This window comes from Oculina patagonica, chromosome 9 (assembly GCF_052425735.1).
Source record: "Oculina patagonica isolate OP01 chromosome 9, crgOcupat, whole genome shotgun sequence".
Taxonomy (NCBI): Eukaryota; Metazoa; Cnidaria; class Anthozoa; order Scleractinia; family Oculinidae; genus Oculina; species Oculina patagonica.
Window position 1 is genome coordinate 4,585,548 of NC_135766.1, and position 20,192 is coordinate 4,605,739.

Below are 20,192 nucleotides of genomic sequence, written 5' to 3' on the forward strand. Positions count from 1 at the left end.
GGAGCAACTCTACTCTTAACTGTATTTTGCACTTCTGCCACCAACATTTCTACCTCGAGATGGTATCTCCACGGAAGATTTTCCTCGGTCTTTCGCTTTTCGTGACTTAGTCCGATCCCGTTTTTGAGCTTAACACACTAACAAACGAAATGTCATTAAAAATTCATAACTAAATGTATGATTTTAAAAGATATTCTCTGCAGGATACAAGGGGCCTGTCAAAACAATATGTGCTTAAAAAGGTTAAACAGAGTTAATTGATCCCTGCTTTCCCAAAATTATTTGCTGTATGGGCGTTTTTGGCTTTTTCGATATCCTCTTTTTGTTATTTTTCCTTACGGCTGATGTGACGGGCGAAGAAGGTTAGTATGATTTCATTTCTCATCTCAATTACCGAAATATCGATATAATCTTCGTTTCAGCATCCGTATAATTCTGTAAACAATCAACCGATAGAAATTGCTTCCTGACTTATATCAACAACACTTTCAGAACTGACATGCAACTTGGAGGGCGGTTAGTTAGGTAGAAATTAAAAGGATTACGGTTTATGTTTATCTTACTATCCCGCAACGGATGTTTAGCTCTGTTGTTGATAATGCTGGTATTTAAATTTTAACACATCAGTTGAAAGGTTTATATCGTTTAACAGAGAGTCCTGATAATTTTGACCAAGAAGTTTAACACAATACATGATTAAACGTTAAACTCTTTTTGGACATCTCTCCATTTATTTAAATCTCTTTTTGAATATTAAAAAAAAAATAGATTTTTTTCTCAAATTTGCTAAATTACAACCGAAAGGTCAACAACTCACCGTGGCTTACAATAGGGCTTTTTATAAACAAAATGAATTTTGTTTAAAAAAAAAACATAGCAAACTGCTACATATACCGATATTTTTAAATCTTTGCTATAAACAAGCACATTAAGTCATGAATAGGAATATGCGGTTGTCAGGCTTTATGTCATTTATTTCTTCTATGACCACCATAAGAAAAATAATGACGCGTACGTCTTGGTCGCAAAGAAAACATGTTTTTGAAATTAATTAATCACAAAAGTAAACGAACTGTTATACAGCTCACTATGATCAAGTCACAACTACAGACCTTAGGGCCCCTGGAGAGAAAAGGCATATGCTTGCTGTGTATTTCATTTTTATGATAACGACGATGATAAGTTTTCTTCCCAAATATAAACATTTCGTGTGGTTCTGTCAGCTCTAAGCCAAATTTCTTAAGAATTTTGTAGTGTGAATAAGGTTTTTTCAGTATTTAATTTAACACAATGTTCTGTGCATTGGCAAGGGCAAAGAGTACGTTTACTTTCTCTTGAATTATTGAATGATCTGTCAGAAAATAGAAAACATTTTTTTACTCACAACAGACACAAAACTACTCACTTTCCCGTACAATGTCCACAAGTGTAGGATTCTAGCATCTACAGGAAGCAAAAAAGTGAAATTACTTCTATTTGTAGCAAAAATTTAATAAATTAGGGGACTTTTCTTGTCAGGTGTATCTTTGATATTGCACTGAAGAGATAATTAGAAATTGTTATAATTAGAAAAAATAGAAATAATTGGTTCGTTAAAAGACCTTATCAACTCTTATTCAAAATATAATACTCGAAAGTTCCTAAAGACAGTTTGACAAATACCAAGTAACATGCCTTGGGTCAAAAAAATCTCAGATTTCAATAATGACTGCTAATTTTCACAGAACTTATATTAGGGTAACCTCCGATGTTTACTACGATGTTCATTAAATATTTTAGAAGTTACAGTGCAAGCTCTGTTAAGCGGCCACCCTCGGGACTTTGAAAAGTGGCCGCTTAACAGAGGTTGGCCGCTTAATAGAAGTACAATATAAATAAGATAGGAATGGCAGTAAACAAGATTTTATTGGCACTATATAGCAAAATGCTTTTAAAAAGTGCACACCTAAAGAGATTAATCCAAAATTCATTGTAACAAAACATCAAGTGCATTTCCAGCCCATAGCTCTAACACAGAGGGCACGTTGTTGAAATGTACAGTATTTCCTCGAGTTGATAATGTTCAGAAAAATATGCAAAACATCGTTGACAAGTTTCTTAGGCCTTTTTACATCAACAGTTAGTATGTGAAAAAATTTAGCGCGAGAAATTTCAGGGACGATATATATCATCTGTCACCATTTCGCTTGGAAAGATAATTTGCTGGCCGTTTAAAGGAGGTAAAAACTATATAAATAATACACTTGTGAAAGCAAAAAGGTGGCCGCGGCCGCTTAATAGAGGTGGCCGTTGAATAGAGGTAGCAAATACAGCAGTTTAGTGACAAATAAATTGGGACTTTGGAAAGTGGCCGCTTAATAGGTGGCCGCTTAATAGAGGTCGGACTGTAATTGAATCTTAGGACGGTCACCGTAAACATGCATTGTTGTTTATCCAAAAATGTTAATTACTTTTTGTTACTTGATGCAGAATAAAATTGAATCGTTGAAGCACCTTCACCCGCTGCGTCGAGATTATTAACACGTACACATACACACGAACATAGCCTGCGTTGCAGACGAACAAATCCCCGGTGATATCCGTCTGCGAATTAGAGCACAAAAGCTTGTTCCGCCCCCCGCGTGTTGCCAGGGATTTCTATAATTACCTCTGATTGGCTCTTCGATAGGGCCGTTCTTTTGTGCGCCGTGATTGGTCGAATGGATCTCGTAACACCATAGTTACGCTTTTGATGAATAACAGATACACAATAAACTTGCGGCGATCACGGTAAATCGGCGAGAAAAAGCGTTTGAAGCGGTAAAAAGCAACCGGTTCGAAAAAAAAAACAACTGACAAGCAAAAAGGTCTTTTGTCTTGTGGTGAAAGGATGTCACACAACGAACCATCCGTCATCCGTGATGAGAAGCAACATGACCTTGCAACACAACAAACAGCCGAACCCGGCGTTACAAATGCAGAATGCAAGTAGTCGACATCTTCACGGAAAATTTAGGATCAGAGCAACTATTTCGAGAGCTCAAAAAATATCTTGCAAACATGAATGTTTAACCCTCGGACGTACAAGGGGGGGGGGGGGGGTGGATGCCACCCCCCCCCCCATGAGGTTTTTTCCAAATTTTGAGAAAACGATTTACTCTACAGTACTGAAACTTTCAGTAGCTGTTCATTCATCCTTTGCCGAAATTTTGATATGTCGACCATGTGTCAATGATATTTGACGTTGCCATGGCAACGTCATAGATACAGGCAGGTCTTGCTAAAAATCGTCATTTTTAACATTTTTCTTTATTTTTTCCAGTTTTTTTAAACAGAATTGCAAGATTTGTTTATTTTAACATTCCATAAGCATTCTGACTTGATTTTGCATCAATTTCCGTTATTTTTTGACTTTCTAAGAAAATGTTAAAATCCAAGATGGCGGATCCAAGATGGCGGCTCTAATGATGTCACGTGACGTCATATGACGTCACAGCCAATTAATATTATGCCATCTTGTAGAGTAAGCTACGGGCTTTCTTCTGAGAGCAAAATAATTTCGCTACGCCTTAATATAACAAAAACTCCGGGGAGGGGTTCCATCCACCCCCCCCCCCCTTGTACGATGGTGGGGGTATGAGTTTGCTTGTACGTCCGAGGGTTAAAGACTAACCGCAATAGTATATGGCAAATTTAACACAGAGGCGTCAAAAGAGTCAAAATATACAAACGAAAAGCCGTGCAGACTATGACCTCTACACATTTGCTAATAAAGCGACAGTCTTATGGCTCTACGCAACTTAAAACGCCTCCAAATAATACAGCTTACAGCATAAAGTGCTCTTTCTAAACAAGTGAATAGCGAAATAAATTGGATGACCAATTCCACAGAGCGGCAAATATACAAATTATACGACAAGAACGCCTCAGTGTAACTGGTATCTGGTATTCATCGAACGCGTAACTATTGTTTCACAAGATCCACTCGGCCAATAACGGCGCACGAAAGAACAGCTCTTTTCAAGAGCCAATCAGAGGTAATTATAGAAATCCCTGGTAACACGCGGGGGGCCGGAACAAGCTTTTGTGCTCTAATTCGCAGACGGATATAACCGGGGTTTTGTTCGTCTGCAACGCAGGCTAACACGAACACTACATTTCCAAGTTCGCATAACGATGAGACCTCGTCGTTTTTCAGACCTCACTTGATATCTAACAGCCACAAAGGAAGCCATTTTGCATAAAGGGAACCCAGTGCATAGTGATCGTACTCGCACGTGAATAAAACCATGGTAACAAGCAAGGGGAACTTTCTATAAGGCGACTAAGACAGGGTTCAGCTTTTACATGGACACAACTTTGCTAACCAGCAAAGGGGAGAGGCACTTTCTATAACGGGACATTAAGACATAAGGGGACACTTAAACACGAAATTTGTATCCCCTGGAGACATATTCCATAAGGACTGGTAACAATTAGTCGTAGTGCTGGCCAAGCTGAACACTACATATGTGAAAACCTAGCAAGAATGCGACACAAAGGCAAAGTCGCTATGGTGCCCAGCCATGGTGTCATCCACCTCGTGTATTCAAGGAATTAAAAGTTGCTAAACACTGAACCTTAAATCTTTCGCAGACACATGCCGTCAATTGGAGTTCAGAGCCGCCCTCTCTTTTCATGGCAAACGACTTATGAACCACGTGATACGAACTGTCGAATCCTTTGTGAATAACTTCTGCGGTGCGCTTTGCTTCATGGAACCCAACTGTGTCAGTTACAACATGGAAGTTATTAGTGGATCTCCCACTGTCACTAAATGTGAACTGAACAACTCAACTTACAACGAACACCCTGATGATCTCAAGCCGTGGCAAAATTATCTTTACCGGGGATCAGAGGTAAGTGCAGAATGTAAGGGAAAATACTGCGGGTGACAGAAAACTTCAAATATTTGTTTGGTAACGTCAAAGGACTTCGAAACATCTTCGGCAATTCACGATAGTTTCCGAGCGATCTTTTTAAATGCAAAAATATCCACCTTACGCCACTACTTGTCGTACCTTTTCTTTTTCCCAAAAAACCTTTCAAGTAGTTTATGTCTCTTTAGTTGCACAATGCTTTGTTGCTCTTCGAAGCCTTCCGTACTCGGCTTCGAATTACATGAAAGAAACTTAAAGAGGCTGCCAAATTAAAGCTACAATTCGTACTTGCTGTGTCGTATATGCCGAAGAGCTTCAAAAGGCCATGGCACACAAAGTCTTGCCTGCCGTTACCATTGTTAGTTGAGGGGACTGGTTACAAAATTCGGCAAACTTCAAATGATGAACTGTTTGTTATTGTTTTGGCTTGGTCACGTGTTTGCGACCGTGTACAACAGAAATTTTAAGATAGAATCTGGAGTGTCGAAGTGTCATTTCATTGAGTATCGTTATTCCAGGAGATAATTGTTCTGTGTCCCCTCTTCTAACTTTGGTGAAACAGATGAAATAAAAAGCACTTTCTTGCCCAGGGGGGATACTCCGGCTTGTAAAGGACGGGGATGATCGAATGGAGGCAAAATTCAGGACCCAAAAAATCCCTTAGTCTTCCGAAATTACCCAAAAAAAATCCCTGAACCAAAAATAACCCCCCAAAAAATCCCTTGTCAAATTACCCCTAAATTGCCAGGAGGTGCAATAAAATAACACAAAGAACGCTCGTTTTGTTTATTCATCATACCATAAATACGCCAAAGCCGCGCCAAGGCACATTAGTTCGTTTTTAATACCCAAAAAATCTCCTATCTAAATTAAGATACCCAAAAAAATACTTGCCAAATTTTCCAACCCAAAAAAATCCCGGAATCGAAAATTTCAAACCCAAAAAAATCCTTCGATTATCCCCGTCATTTACAAGTCGGAGTACCCCCCTGGGCTTTCTTGCTTCGCCAAAGTGCTCTGAGAAGATGGTAGGGATGGTCACGCAGCTCGGGGAACGCTTCACAATCGAAACGTTTAGACATGGGGTCCCCCTCAAGGATGTTCGGCAGAATTCTGTTATCACGGCTAACAGTCATTTGCATCAGTTAAAGCGGCAACCGTTTCAAATTTTGACGAATAGTTATCTATTAAAGTGCACCTAACCCCCGAAACAATAATTTCAAAATTGATTGTACATGAGTTAGAGAGTTGAACGGTTAAATATTTCTTCATCTCAATGTTTTTAAGTTATGAAGGTTTATTTTTCCAATATGTTAATGAGTATGACGTCTACCCATTCTTCATTCAATATACAAATTTTGACTGGTTCACACAAGCAGTATTTAAAAAGCATCATCATAATACTCGCAATTTCCACAATTTTTATTGTAAATTTGGTGTCTGGTAATGGCGAGTAAATAATGATAAATTATAAGTAAAACAAGTATGCTTAAAAGCCTGGGTAGAATCAATTTTGAAAGTATTGTTTCGGGGGTTAGGTGCACTTTAATTCATCCTCGGTGGAACCAATCCCTCAGAAATCTTTTGTTTTTCATCGGCATTCATAATTAACTATGTAGTATATTTCTTACTGTGCAAACGAGACTGAGTAGTGTTTTAGTTAAAAATATTTTTTCGATTTTCCTATTTTTTCTTTACATCAAAGAACGCCTGTGGTAAGAATCCATGCCACAATAACGCGACCTGCCAGGTGGGATTTACAAACAAAGGATATCGATGTCTTTGTACTCCTGGTTTCAAGGGACAGGATTGCCAGGATGGTAACAGTTACCTTTTTATTAGTTTTATTATTATTATTATTATTATTATTATTATTATTATTATTATTATTATTATTATTATTATTATTATTATTATTTTATTTTATCTCGAGTACTTTAAACTTTTTTACTGGGCAAACTCCTTTGTTCTCGTAAACACAACGGTTGCGGTTTTCAGAGATGTAAGAACTTTGGAATTTAATCCTTAACCAACGGCAAGCACAAGCACAAACATCAAAATGCAATGCGCTTGTGCTTTTACTTGAAATGAGGCCGTTTTCACGGTGAAATAAGAGCTGTTATCCTTGCGCTTGTGTTTGCGCTTGTGGCGCTAGTGAAAACCAGGCTTTATAACTCTTGCAAAGAATGTATGCGCAGAGTATACAGCGCGAGGGCCACGTGGCGCTACAAATATTGACTATGGCAGGGTACCCACGTGGTTCTAGTACTCAAGTCAAGTCGGGTCTCTTCTGTTTCTTACTTAGTCTTCCCATACGGGTAAAGCTTAAGTGGGCTACAGCATCCTTTAAACGAAATGTAACAAGGAAGATAATCCACTGAGATTTCTATTTAAAACGCTCATCTATTTATCAAGAAAACTAAAAATTTTCTTTCCCTGTAACGTGGCATAGTTACAATGTTTTGTTGTTGTTGACATTATTGCCTATTGGCTGCCTATTGGCTGCTAAAATGTAAAAGACTTAACCATGTTACTTCGTGCGTGTTTCATTCGGGTTCCCTTTTCAAAAAAATGGCGGATTGTGCACGCTTATATCCAGTTTTGCCATTACTTATTAAGGAAATGATTCCGTTGTTGTGAGAAGGCGGGAAAACATTAAATTCTTGATATTATGTTTTTGTCAGTGGTTGTCATTTAGCATTTCATTTATTTAGTATTTCATTTATCATGTATTTTATTTATGTTATTTAGTATTTCATTTAGCATTTCATTTATGGAATTGATTTAAGTTATTAGCCCTCTTATTATGTTAATCATGTGATAAGGTGCAGTATCTTGAAGTGACGATCAGGGGACGTGAACTTTCGGACGTTTGGTTTATCTGCATTACGTGACATAATAGTGCCAGGTGGTGGCATTTACGCCTTCTTTGTCCCCTTTTTTTTGTCCATCGAGAAAGATGTAATCTTTTACACAAAAACTTACGTGTAATACGAAACTGGTGCCTTAAAGAAGGTCATAATATTCTAAAGAGAGATTAGCTGTTGATCAGACTCTTAGAACGTAATAAGTCCCTTTAATGCGGTATTAAATCTCGATACCACCACGACGTGAAGAATATCTGATAAAAAAAATTAATAGTTCGTATAGTGTGATCGTCCGGGTGAGAGTAGTTCTGAGAAGAACTGTTGTTGGTGACTGACGTTTCGATGGAGGCCTGGCAGTCGGAGCATGTGCATGCGATGTAGGCCTCCTACATCGGAGAGACCGGTAGGAACTTGACCACGAGACTGACTGAACACAAACGAGCGACGAGAAATGGTGATGTCAACAATCACATTTCTGAACACCACCGACTTACTAAACACAAAATCGACTGGGACTCCGCTGAATGCTTAACCTACAGTACTAACTATTTTCAACGACTGTCCCTGGAAAGCTAGTGGTACACAAACTTAGAACAGACGCCTATCAACAGATGTCAACAACTACCGGCACCTTACAAACGACTTATTCACGACGTAAACAGAAGCGACAAACGAACCGCCAAAAGAACGACTTAATTTGGCTAACAATAGACGGAACAGAACGACTTAATTAGACTAACAATAGACGGATCGAAACTGACCAATTACTGATGACAAACTTTACACGAGTCTTACAGCCAATAACATTACGGCTTAACTAGCTGACCAATCAGCTTCAACGGACCAGACTTATAAAATAATCGACTGACAACAACCTTTTCACTTGACTCTGAAGATGACTTCCGCTCAGGTTGTCGAAACGTCAGTCACCAACAACAGTTCTTCTCAGAACTACTCTCACCCGGACGATCACACTATACGAACTACTGATACTCCTGGGTTCAAACCATTTACTTTAAAACAAATTAAATAAATCGTTTTTTACCCAGATGTCAACGAATGCTCCAGTACTCCCTGTTTACACGGAGGAGTGTGTGTTGACCAGATTAACGGATATGTTTGTAACTGCCAGGCTGGATATAGAGGAACACACTGTGAAAATGGTAAATGCAACATGCACATCAGTTTCAATGTATTTATAACTTAGTATTTTTTGTTGTAGATACACGCATGACATCAAAACCAGTCAGAAAAGTTATCAGGGTTCTTACCAGACCCAACGCAAAATGAAAGATCTTTGATTTTCTTATTGTTAGCCTTTTTCAATATCAGAAACATTTTCTTTGTCTTTGCTCACTCGTGTACTAACTTGCTACTATACCTGAAATATCTTGACTTTTTATTGTTTTGTTTTTTTACTTAATTAAAAAAAAAGAATTCCGAATTTAGGGATAAATTCTCCAATGTAATGCGCCACACATCGATAACTTAATTATGACTTTATTTGCGAGCAAATGGAGCATTCTTGAGTGAGGCATCATTTTGATTGGTTTGTGAACATTGTGCAAAAAGGGTTCTTGAAACTAAGCACGGGACACTTAACCCTCGGACGTACAAGAGGTGGGGATTGGATGCCACCACCCCCCCCCCCCCCCCCCTTTAAGTGTTTTTAAAAAAAGGATTTACTCCACAATGCTGAAACTTCCAGCAGATGTTCATTCTTGCTTTGCGGAAATTTTGATATGTCAACCATGTGTCCATGATATTTGACGATGCCATGCAACGCCGTAAATACAAGCAGGTCATGCCAAAAATGTGATTTTTAACATTTTCTTTTTTTTAAGTGTTTTGAAACAGAAATGCACAATTTGTTTATTTTTCCATTCCATGTTGAAATCCAAGATGGCGGATCCAAGATGGCGGCTCTAATGACGTCACGTGACGTCATATGATGTAACATCCAATTAAAATTATGTCATCTTCTAAAGTTAGCTAAGGGCTTTCTTCTCAGTGCAAAATAATTTTGCTAGGCCTTAACATAACGAAAACTCCGGGGAAGGTGCTCCATCCACCCCCCTCCCCCTGTACGAATGGTGGGGGTATGAATTTGCTTGTCCGTCCGAGGGTTAAAAATAAGACCTTATAAACTTTCTATACTGAACTTTTGCATAGTAAATGAAACTTGGTTGTCGGCGGTTTCATTTTTTAATATGCAATTGCGCTGCGTTTTAGTTTAAATATTTAAGTATTCGAGACAAAATTGTATTCAAAGATTCAAAATACACTACCTCTTTGTGATATGATTTTTAGAAAACTGGATTCAGATGACCCCATCGACAGTTTGCTTTGGAGCCAAAGGTGATAGTTATGGCAGCTTTAGAATTCCAGCGTCAGGTGACGTCATCACCTTCAAGTTAACATACCTCAGTGGCAGTGTGAGCTGTGCATCAAACCATCATTCCAATTGGGGCTGTAAATACGCAGCCTTGACTCACACTATGGGGACACACATCACTGATTCCAACAGAAATCGTCTTCTGCCAAAAAACGAGTACTTGAAGGGAGGATCGCTTGACTGTGGTTATTACAACCTGCCATGGGCTACTCCTGATTCCCCAGAGCTCATCTTTGATCACTTCTCTACCCCTTTGTCCGTGACAACTGACCAAAAATTTCAAGTCTGGTTTACTGAGGACTTATATGGCTACTTGTACTGCTACGAATCAGATAACGGCCTGGAGAAGACATGTGCTGAGGTATATGGTTTGTATGTCTGATCTGCGATGGCTGTTCTACGAGCAATTTTCGACCCTTTGTCAAGACTTCAAGTTGCGTCGTTTAAATGTCGACAGTGTTTTTTACGGTTTGATTTTAAGATGTCTTACACAAAAATATTGGAGGGTTAAACAAATGATTTAAGGTGTTACATTTTATGTACATAGTTTTCGTGCACAGTTTCAGTCATGACTTGAGCTTTCCAAAGGCAAACACACCTTTCGTGACTCTGCTGTTATAGTTTTAAACAGTCTACCAGCTGCTATGAAAAACACTGACGACTACTCACAATTTTGTAAGCGCGTGAAATACATTTGTTTGAGCTATCACTTTCATGGCCGTAACTAGCAAGAGGCAAGACGAAGCACTTGCCTCCACTTGATTCTAAGCCAAAATGAAAAACAAAATATGTTTGGTTGGGAAAATAATCCCCAGTTGAACAAGGTTGATTTTTTTTCAAGAAATGCCTATTGGAAAATGTTTAAGAAAGAGTTTCAGAGTTTCTAGTTCTCCAAACTTTCTGAACGACATGCTCCCAGAATCTCCTAGCAAAATCCTGCCTCGTCTTTGCCAAAAGTCTGGTAACGGCCCTGACTTTATTAAAATTGTTTCCTCTTTATTTCTTTATTTACCTTTCTGTTCAGTTTGCTTGTTTTTAAATAGATAATAATTATGATTTGCATGTGAAAGCTACCTCTTGTATAACCCTTAATTATTATCACAGCAAAATAAATAACAGCTTAACCCTATCCAGACCCGGGGGGACGGAAGAGAATGCAAACGGCCCTCGCATCTAAATAAAGAAATGCGCTAACGGCAAACCGCAATATTCTAACGTCAAACTGATCGCGTCCCCAGCCAATCGTGGATTCAGTACGCTTAAGGCTGGTTCTCATATGATCGCCCCGATCGTCTCTGTCGCTTCTGTCGTTTGCAAAGTCTGAGGTGATTGGAGCAAGCAAACTTTTTGAAGCGACAGAAGCGACAGAGACGATCGGGACGATCATATGAGAACCAGGCTTAACTCGTACAAATAGATTCAACGCGCGAGCGACTTGGAGCAAGTCTAACCCAAACCGTAATTTGCGCTTTTCTCGTTCGCTTTTCATGATACCATAACTGAAAAGACATGTCATTAAACTTTAAAATAGATAATTAAACGGATGCTTTTAAATAAACTTCTCTGCAAGACACGACATGCCTGTGTTTAGAACCTCAAACAGGATTAATTTTACAGCGCATAAAAAAAGCTCATAATTTATTTCGTTGACTTTTACTATTCGACCTTAAAACATGCTGTGTCAAGATCTCCTATGAAACATTGCTTACCAAAACATATTGCTGCATGGGCTCTTTTTCCTTTTTCGATATTTTCTTCCTTTTGTTTTTTCTGACGGCTGATGTGACGGGCCAAGATGGTGAGTACCATTTATTTCTTATATGTAGCGTTCTCAATTCCCTAAAACCACTGGCATACTCTAAACTTCCTTGCAGCATCCGTATATCTGTAAAAAAATCCAGCCTTTCAAGAGGCATTGCTTCCTGACGTTTGTCAACAACACTTTCAGAACTGACATACAACTTGGAGCTATGGGCGGTTAGTTAGGAAACTGGTTTCGTCAGTTGTATGTTTATCCTACCATCTCGCGAGAAATATTTAGTTCTGTTGTTAACAATGCATGTAGGTACGCATCAATTGAAAGGTTTATAACATTCAACAATAAGTCCTGGTTATTTTGACCACGGAAGTTGAATGTTGAACTGTTTTTGGACATCTCTTTATTAGTTTTAATCTCTCTGAACATTGAACAAAATAATAAGACCTTTTCACCAGTTTTTAAAACCGCAGTCGAAGGCCGTTTGTTTGCAATAGCGCTGTTTATAAATAATGAATTTTATTTTAAAAATATAGCAAACTGCTGCATATGCCCATAATTTAATCTTTCCATAAAAGTATAGCTCTTCAAGAATAGGAATGCGCGTTTGTCAGGCTTTGTGCCATTTATTTCTTCTACGATCCACCATAAGAAAAATGATGATGTCTTGGTCGCAAAGAAAACATGTTTTTTGCAATTACACTTTTTTTTTTCTACAAGAATTTGCGAAATTTAAGAATATTTTAAGAATAACCCCGAGGCTGAGATTTTGAAAAGAACATAATTTTGTGTGTTAACAATGCGTATATACAATACAATTTTTTGTTTTCTGTCAACTAAACCGTTAAAATTCTTTCTTTCTCTAAATGACAAAACTAGCTAAAAAAAAAACACAACAAAAGCAGCACTAGTTTGATGCTACTAACATTTCTGCAAGAAGTTATACACTTGTAATTGTTACTCCAATACATTTTAAAATGGAAATGTCAACGCTATAATCTAAGAATATTCGCAAGAATATTTCAGTTAAAATCGCCAGAAAAATTAAGTATATTCATTCTGGGCCGGAAAAACAATATTCTTATAAAAAGAAAAGAGTGTAATCACAAAAGTAAACAAACTATCATACTCCCCTAACTATGATGACGTCACAACTGCAGGTTTGAGGGCCCCTGGGGAGGAAAGACATAAGCCTGCTGCGTGTTCCATTTATATGATAACGAAGATGATGTGTTTACTATCCAAATAACATTTCGTGTTGTACTGTCAAGCCAAAAAAATGATCTTAAAGAATTTTGCACTGTGAATAAGGTTAGTTCAGTATAAGATTTAACACAATGTTCTGCGCTTTTGCAATGGGCAAAGTCTGCGGTTACTTTCTCTTGAATTATTGAATGATCTATCAGAAAATAGTAAAAACATTTTTATGCTCACAACAGACACAAAACTTTCACGTTGAAACGACAAAGGAACGGCGACAAGCATAGGATTTTGGCCTCCACAGGAAGCATGAAAGAGAAATTAATTCTATTAATAGCAAATATTAATCAATGTAGGGGACTTTCCTCAACAAGTGTATCACGATATAGCAAGATATAATTAAAAATTGTTATTATTAAAAAGAATTAGAAATAACCGGTTTATTTAAAGACCTTATTAACTCTTAGCAATTTTTAAAAAATGCTCGAAAGTTCCTAAAGAAAGTTTGACAAATACCAAGACTTGGTTATTTCTCCCAAAGGCCTGTTACTTCAAGTTACTTCGGCCTGCTCCGAACGGACAGTGCAACACACGTGACATATTTGAATTCACAGAGAATCAGTTTTTATGCTTATGCGTAATTTATGCTACTGGTCACCGATGAACCAGTCCCGAGACGACCGGCCAGGAAAATAAAGTTATTATTATTAAAAACACGCTTTTTAAACAGAGTTTCTCTTTTTATTGGTTCTTTTCTAAAGTTGTTTATCCAAAAATGTCCCTTCATTTTTTTGTTACTTGGTGCGGAATAGAATTGAATCGTTAAAGCACCTCCAATGAATATAATAGGAGGCGCTGCGTCGAAATAATAAACACGAACACATACACCTAATTGAAGAAACGTTGACACTAAAAAGCATAAACCGTGAAAGATATGACCCAACGGTGTTCTGGGTAGACAGCCTTGGTAAGCTTAGTAATAATCATTTTATTGATAATCAAGGTATTTCCTTTCTTTGAGAGCCTAAGAGCATGATTTATTCAACCTGTGTTGTTCGTGTTTATTCTATCACAGACGACGATTATTTTTTTTCCGATTTCCCAGTTACATTTGGATCGCATCGTTCATGGTTTACGCTTTTCATAAGACAACGATTCTTCAATCAGGTTCATACAAGAGCCCTACATTTATTTCAGGCATCACATGAACATTGTATATCTAACAGCTAGAAAAAGAACGACTTTCCTCTCCATAAAGAGATCTAGTGCAAAGTGATCGTAGTTGCACATGGACAATACCATGGTAACAAGCAAGGGGCACTTTCTATAAGACGACACCAAGACAGGGTCCTGCCTGTCCATGAACACTACACTGCTAACCAGTGAAGAGTAAGGGGGGGGGGGGGGGGTGGACACTTTGCATAAGGGGACATTAAGACAGTGTCTTAGATGTACATGAACGATACATTTGTAGCCAACAAGGGGACACTTTGACAGGACCCTGGCTACACGTCAGCACCATATTTGTAGCCAGGAAGGGAACACTTAACATAAGGGATGGGAACAGCAAGTCGTGGTTCTGGCAACACTGAAAACTACATTTGTGAACACCTATCAAGAACGCAACACAAAGGCAAATTCATTATGGTGCCCATCCATGGTGACTTGGAACTCGTGTATTCAACAAAATAAAAGTTGCTTAAAGGGACTATGTCAAGCAAGTTTAGGCAATTTCGGCACTGACCAACTGGTCATAGAATTAACTGAAATATCACAATAATGGCTTAAAACCGTAGAAAAACTCAAAAGAAACAAAGAAAGGCCAAAAAGGGGCACAGATGGGCAAAATTCGGAAAGATTTAAACGGATTGCGGTCGGGTAAACTAGAAAAACGTCGGCCCGACTTTTTATTTTTTCCAATTTTATCTCAGTTTGTATGAAAGTGTCATTTACAATGCTCGAAAATCATCCTTGTTTGTTATGTGGCCGTGATTTTGCCAATAAAAGACTTTTGCTCTGCCAATTTGAAGTTTAGAGTTCTTAAATAATGAAAATAAATAAAATGACCTAAAATACCGTGACATAGCCCCTTTAACATTGAGCCTTAAATCTTTCGCAGACACATGCCGTCAATTGGAGTTCAGAGCCGCCCTCTCTTTTCATGGCAAACGACTGATGAACCACGTGATACGAACCGTGGAATCCTTTGTGAATAACTTCTGCGGAGTGCTTTGCTTCACGGAACCCAACTGTGTCAGCTATAACATGGAGGTTATCAGCGGATCTCCTTCCATCACTAAATGTGAACTGAATAATTCTACTCACAATGAACACCCTGACGATCTCAAGCCATGGCAAAATTATATTTACCAGGGAACAATGGTAAGAGCGGAATGTAAGCAAGAAAATACTGGGTGAGAGAAATCTTTGTAAGGTTTTTTGCAATTGATAACGCCAGAAGAGCTTGAGTCACCTTTGATTATACAATTACTGAGAGAATTCTCGTGAGCTCATTGGTCGAGAGCTATGATCGATAAGAGTATAGACATAAAAATGACGTGCATTTTACAAAAGCAATTCGAAGAGAACAAAATAAATTTGGTTCATTAGATTACCAAAAGAATGCAGATCCTCAAAATTCCTTAAAACGCACCTCAGACAATTTCTGTCAAAACCCGTTGAGACAAACGCGTTTCACAGATTTTTCGTGACATGTTTTTAACAAGTTTGACTTGCAAACTTGTTAAAAACATGTTACTCTGCTTCTCCTCTCACTCAATGCTGTTTAATAGGGTTTGCAATTTACCAGGCTTTCTTTCCATAACACGACAACACTGACAACATTAAAATAGCGGAGGGTGATTGGCAAAAATGAGCTGTAGTACCAAAATTGGTGAAAATTAGCAAAGTGTCTCAACCGTTTTGTCCGAGATTGTAGCCTGTAAAGCAACGTAAGGCAAATTTAGTAAGACTTGAGAAATTTGCCACTTTTCCAAATTCAAAACTGGCAAGTTGTGTAATGTCAACCACAGGTAGCCCAAGCTCGATATATGAGTACAATAAAGATGACCTTTGCATTGTTTCGTAATTCGATCGATTTGCATATTTATAAGGATTTGTATGGGGAAATAAATATGACCGAAAAGAACGAAAAATAGCCGTTGAATTACAATAAAAATCACTCACCTTAGCTCCTTTGCTGTTCCCCTTGTGTGCTGTGTGGTTTTTAACCGATTTAGCGCGATTCCAGTGAGTTATAGTTCCATTGCCTTCCTCTCTTTATATACAGAAAGGTATATAAAGAGAGGAACGCAATGGAACTATAACTCACTGGAATCGCGCTAAATCGGCTAAAAAATCACACAGCACACAGGGGGAACAGCAAAGGAGCTAAGGTGAGTGATTTTTTTTGTAATTCAACGGTTATTTTTCGTTCTTTTCGGTCATATTTATTTCCCCATACAAATCCTTATAAATATGCAAATCGATCGAATTACGAAACAATGCAAAGTCATCTTTATTGTACTCATATATCGAGCTTGGGCTACCTGTGATGTCAACTAGAACATTTTAGGCGAAATTTCCCACACATCCGACCCACGGCTTCAAGTGGGAAAACTGCAATTTTACGAGCCTGCGCGCACGCGCGCGACTTTGCATTGATTTTTCACCTAATTCTCCGGTAAATTTTCATTTTTGTTCCATAATAAAAAATCGACCGCATTTTTTTTATAGTCTACACCTTTGTTGACCATAGAAATGATGCCACAAAATGTCCAAAACTTTGCAGTGAATCCACTCGCCTTTCGGCTCTTTACCTAACATTCATATGAAGCTATATGAGACAAGCGTGACTGAAAATATCTTTATTGAAAATATGACTGTTTTGCATTTTTTTTTTTCCATCAAAGAACGTTTGTGGGAATAATCCGTGTCATAACAACGCGACCTGCCAGGTAGGATTTACAAACAGAGGATATCGATGCGTTTGTGCTCCTGGCCATGGTTTCAAGGGGCAGGATTGCCGGGACGGTGGGTATCCAATATCTTTCTATGTCTGTTATTGTGCCTTGATTACTTTCAGGTCCTATTAGGGGTTTTAGGGGTAAGGGATAAATTTTTAAATATTACAGGGATATTCTATAACTATTCAATTGTTGGGATATTGAAAATTAAAATAGTAGTGATAACAGCTTTGGTTATTTTAGGGATAAAGAATATCTACCCTCAAAATTATTGGGATAAGGGATAACGCAACCCCCTCCCCAACAGGGCCTCACGAAACCAATGACATTTTTTAACAAGGTAACAAGGTAGACAATTCAAAACTCTATTTATAACGCCTATGAGCCAGCACACTATTTCTATTTATTACAAAGCGGAAAAAATCCGAAATTTTGTCAGATGTAAGATAGAAGGCATGCGCAGTTGGATGGTTTTCCTATTATCCAGAATATGAAATGTTTGACGTCGCCTATCAAGTGAAACTCTTGCGTCGTTCATAGAGTGTCGTTCAGTAGCGAACATTTTGCACGACTCTCTGGTCGAACACTTATCGTTATTGCCTCAATAATAGAAGAGTAATTTAATGAAAACATCCATATTTTACCACAGCGGGCAAGGAACGCATTTTATGTCAAATTGGGCCATTAAGATCGCGCGTTTTCTCAATTTATCACTGGAAAGCACGGTCCTTTTGGGCAGTGAACTTTAGAAAGCAATGCTTGAAGGATTCACCTATTATGCATCCAGAATAACTAGAAACACATACCTTCAAATATAATTTATTACGTACGTCGAAAAATGCCCAAAAATTGAACCGAAAGTCAAAATTGTAAAACAATTCGCCGACATATTCGCTGCCGGTAGCAGTGCTTGTGATGTGCTATTGTATTTTTCGTGAAACGTGAACAGATCTAGGACCCCCCCCCCCCCCCCCTTACCACCCTTACACTACCTCTTTTAACGCTAAAAATGATTCGCACGTTTCAGATGAGGACGAGTGCACGGCAGCAACGCACACATGTGATGCTAATGCTGTGTGTAGTAATACACATGGCTCATACAACTGCACTTGTAAACAAGGATTTGCCGGGGATGGACACAACTGTACAGGTGACGAAATGTTAAAATGATCCATTGGAATAAATACGACCATTTTGTATCACGAAGATGTAACTATGCAGGCATGAGGGATTGGCACTATCAATAAAGTCCCTAAAACAATGCTGACGATCTATAGAAGTTCCAAAATAGGTTGATTTTTTTCTTGCTTTTTGAGTTACAGTCAACTCTCTCTTAGCAGACTCCTCCATAAGACGGACACCTGGTGTTGGTCCGGTCCCTCTGTTTTTTAGTCACTTTACTGTGACTAGACTCCCTATAAGACGGACGCCTTTCTAAGACCGTTAGTTGGATCCGGTCCTGACGGTGTCGTTTAGAGAGAGTTGACTGTAATTGACACTAAGGGGTTGAGAGATCAATTCCCTTTCTGTCAGAATGGCCAGAAGCATTTTTTTGTAGCATAGATAAACCATTTTAATTGGTTTGAGCACATTGTACAAAAAGGTTCTTGAAAAAGTAAAAACACAGGACTCTGGAAATATACAGTAACGACAGAGACCGCCTGGAGCGGCTCCAAGTCAGTGTCAGTCGGGTGTTTTTTAGAGAGGTATCCGTATTATAGGGAGCAAAATGATTGAAAACTGCAGCACGGGACCAATACCAGGTGTCCATCTTAGAGAGGTGTCCGTTAAGTAAGAGATGACTGTAAAATCCTAAACACCGTTGTGTTTCTGCGTAGGCAATAAAAATTTGGTTTTTGGGTATTTTCTTAAATACAGTATTCGAGACAAACTTGTATTTGAAGATTCAAAATAAACTCCCTTTTTGTGATATGGTTTTTTAGAAAACTGGATTCAGATGACACCATCGACAGTTTGTTTTGGATCCAGAGATGATACTTATGGCAGCTTTAGAATCCCAGCTTCAGGTAGCATCATCACTTTCAAGTTAACGTACCTGAGTGGCAGTGTGAATTGTTATGCACCAAACCCGGATGTCGCGTCCAATTGGGGCTGTAAATACCCAGGTTTGACACACACCATGGGGACACACATCACTGATTCCAACAGAAATCGCATTCTTCCTGAAAACGAGCAGTACTTGATGGGAGGATTGGGCTGTGGAAAGACATATTACAACCTTCCATGGGCTACACCAGATTCGCCAGAGCTCATCTTTGATCATTTCTCTGCGCCTTTGTCCGTGACAACTGACCAAGAATTTCAAGTCTGGTTTATTGAGGATTTATTCAACTGCGGTTATGGGGATAACAGCCAAGAGAGGACATGTGCTGAGGTGTATGGCTTGTATGTCTGATTCCCGGTGGCTATTCCGAGCAATTTTCGAATCATCGGTCACTATTTAAACTTGCGTGGTTATCGATATGTCTTACTCAAATATTAATACACAATGTTGCAGGGTTTAACAGAGAATTAAGGAAAAGACACATTCCTTGACTTGGTGTTATAGTTTTTAACAGTCTACCAGCTGCTATGAAAAACACTGAGGACTACTCACAATTTTGTAAGCGTGTGAAAACACATTTGTTTGACAATTTGTAGCTATCGCTTTCTTAAAACTGTATCCTGTTGATTTCTTTATTTACCCTTCTATTCAGTTTTAAATAAATGGTAACTAAATAGCAATCATTCTCATTTGTTTAGTGTTGTAATCTGACAACACCTGATAGAAGAAACGTTGACCCATGGAAAGCATAAACCATAAACGATGCGACCAAATGTTTACTTTGAAATCAGAAAAAGTAATCGTCGTCTGTGACAGAATTAACATTACAATAAGACAAGTTGCATAAATCATGCTCTTAAAGATCTCCAAGAAAGAAAGTATCTTAATTATAAATAAATGGAATATTGCTAAGCTTACCAATGCTGTCTACCCAGAATCCTATCGTTCATGGTTTATGCTTTTCACAGGGTCAACGTTTCTTCAACTTGGTATCTATACATGACACCAGTTAGTTCAGTTCAGGTCCAGTTTTCAAAACTGAGCTA

At 38.4% G+C, this 20,192-nt stretch overlaps 3 protein-coding genes across 3 annotated transcripts in view; all 3 read left to right on the plus strand.

The window, feature by feature from the left end:
• The first annotated feature begins 8,411 nt into the window (after positions 1-8,411).
• LOC144665406 (uncharacterized) lies at positions 8,412-11,083 on the plus strand. The gene is made up of 2 exons (XM_078526663.1): positions 8,412-8,928; positions 10,076-11,083. Exon 2 carries the CDS (start codon positions 10,090-10,092, stop codon positions 10,540-10,542), a length of 453 nt encoding a protein of 150 aa, XP_078382789.1. The 5' UTR covers positions 8,412-8,928; positions 10,076-10,089; the 3' UTR covers positions 10,543-11,083.
• A 748-nt stretch (positions 11,084-11,831) lies between these two features.
• The window catches only part of LOC144665265 (uromodulin-like), a 32,807-nt gene continuing 24,446 nt past the window's right edge, over positions 11,832-20,192 (plus strand). The window contains exons 1-2 of the mRNA XM_078526478.1: positions 11,832-11,958; positions 15,236-15,498. Of these exons, the coding sequence (XP_078382604.1) occupies positions 11,886-11,958; positions 15,236-15,498 (336 nt within the window). The 5' untranslated portion in view covers positions 11,832-11,885. The remainder of the gene's footprint in view (positions 11,959-15,235; positions 15,499-20,192) is intronic.
• Positions 16,443-20,058, plus strand: LOC144666550 (uncharacterized; the record flags this gene model as incomplete). Its single annotated transcript, XM_078527968.1, has 4 exons — positions 16,443-16,511; positions 17,028-17,148; positions 18,109-18,231; positions 19,025-20,058. Coding segments are annotated over 4 exons (786 nt in total), but the record flags the coding sequence as incomplete, so codon positions are not given.

Excerpts from the sequence above, each read along its gene's own strand:
- LOC144665406 (XM_078526663.1), top strand. The coding sequence starts at position 10,090 with ATGACCCCATCGACAGTTTGCTTTGGAGCCAAAGGTGATAGTTATGGC.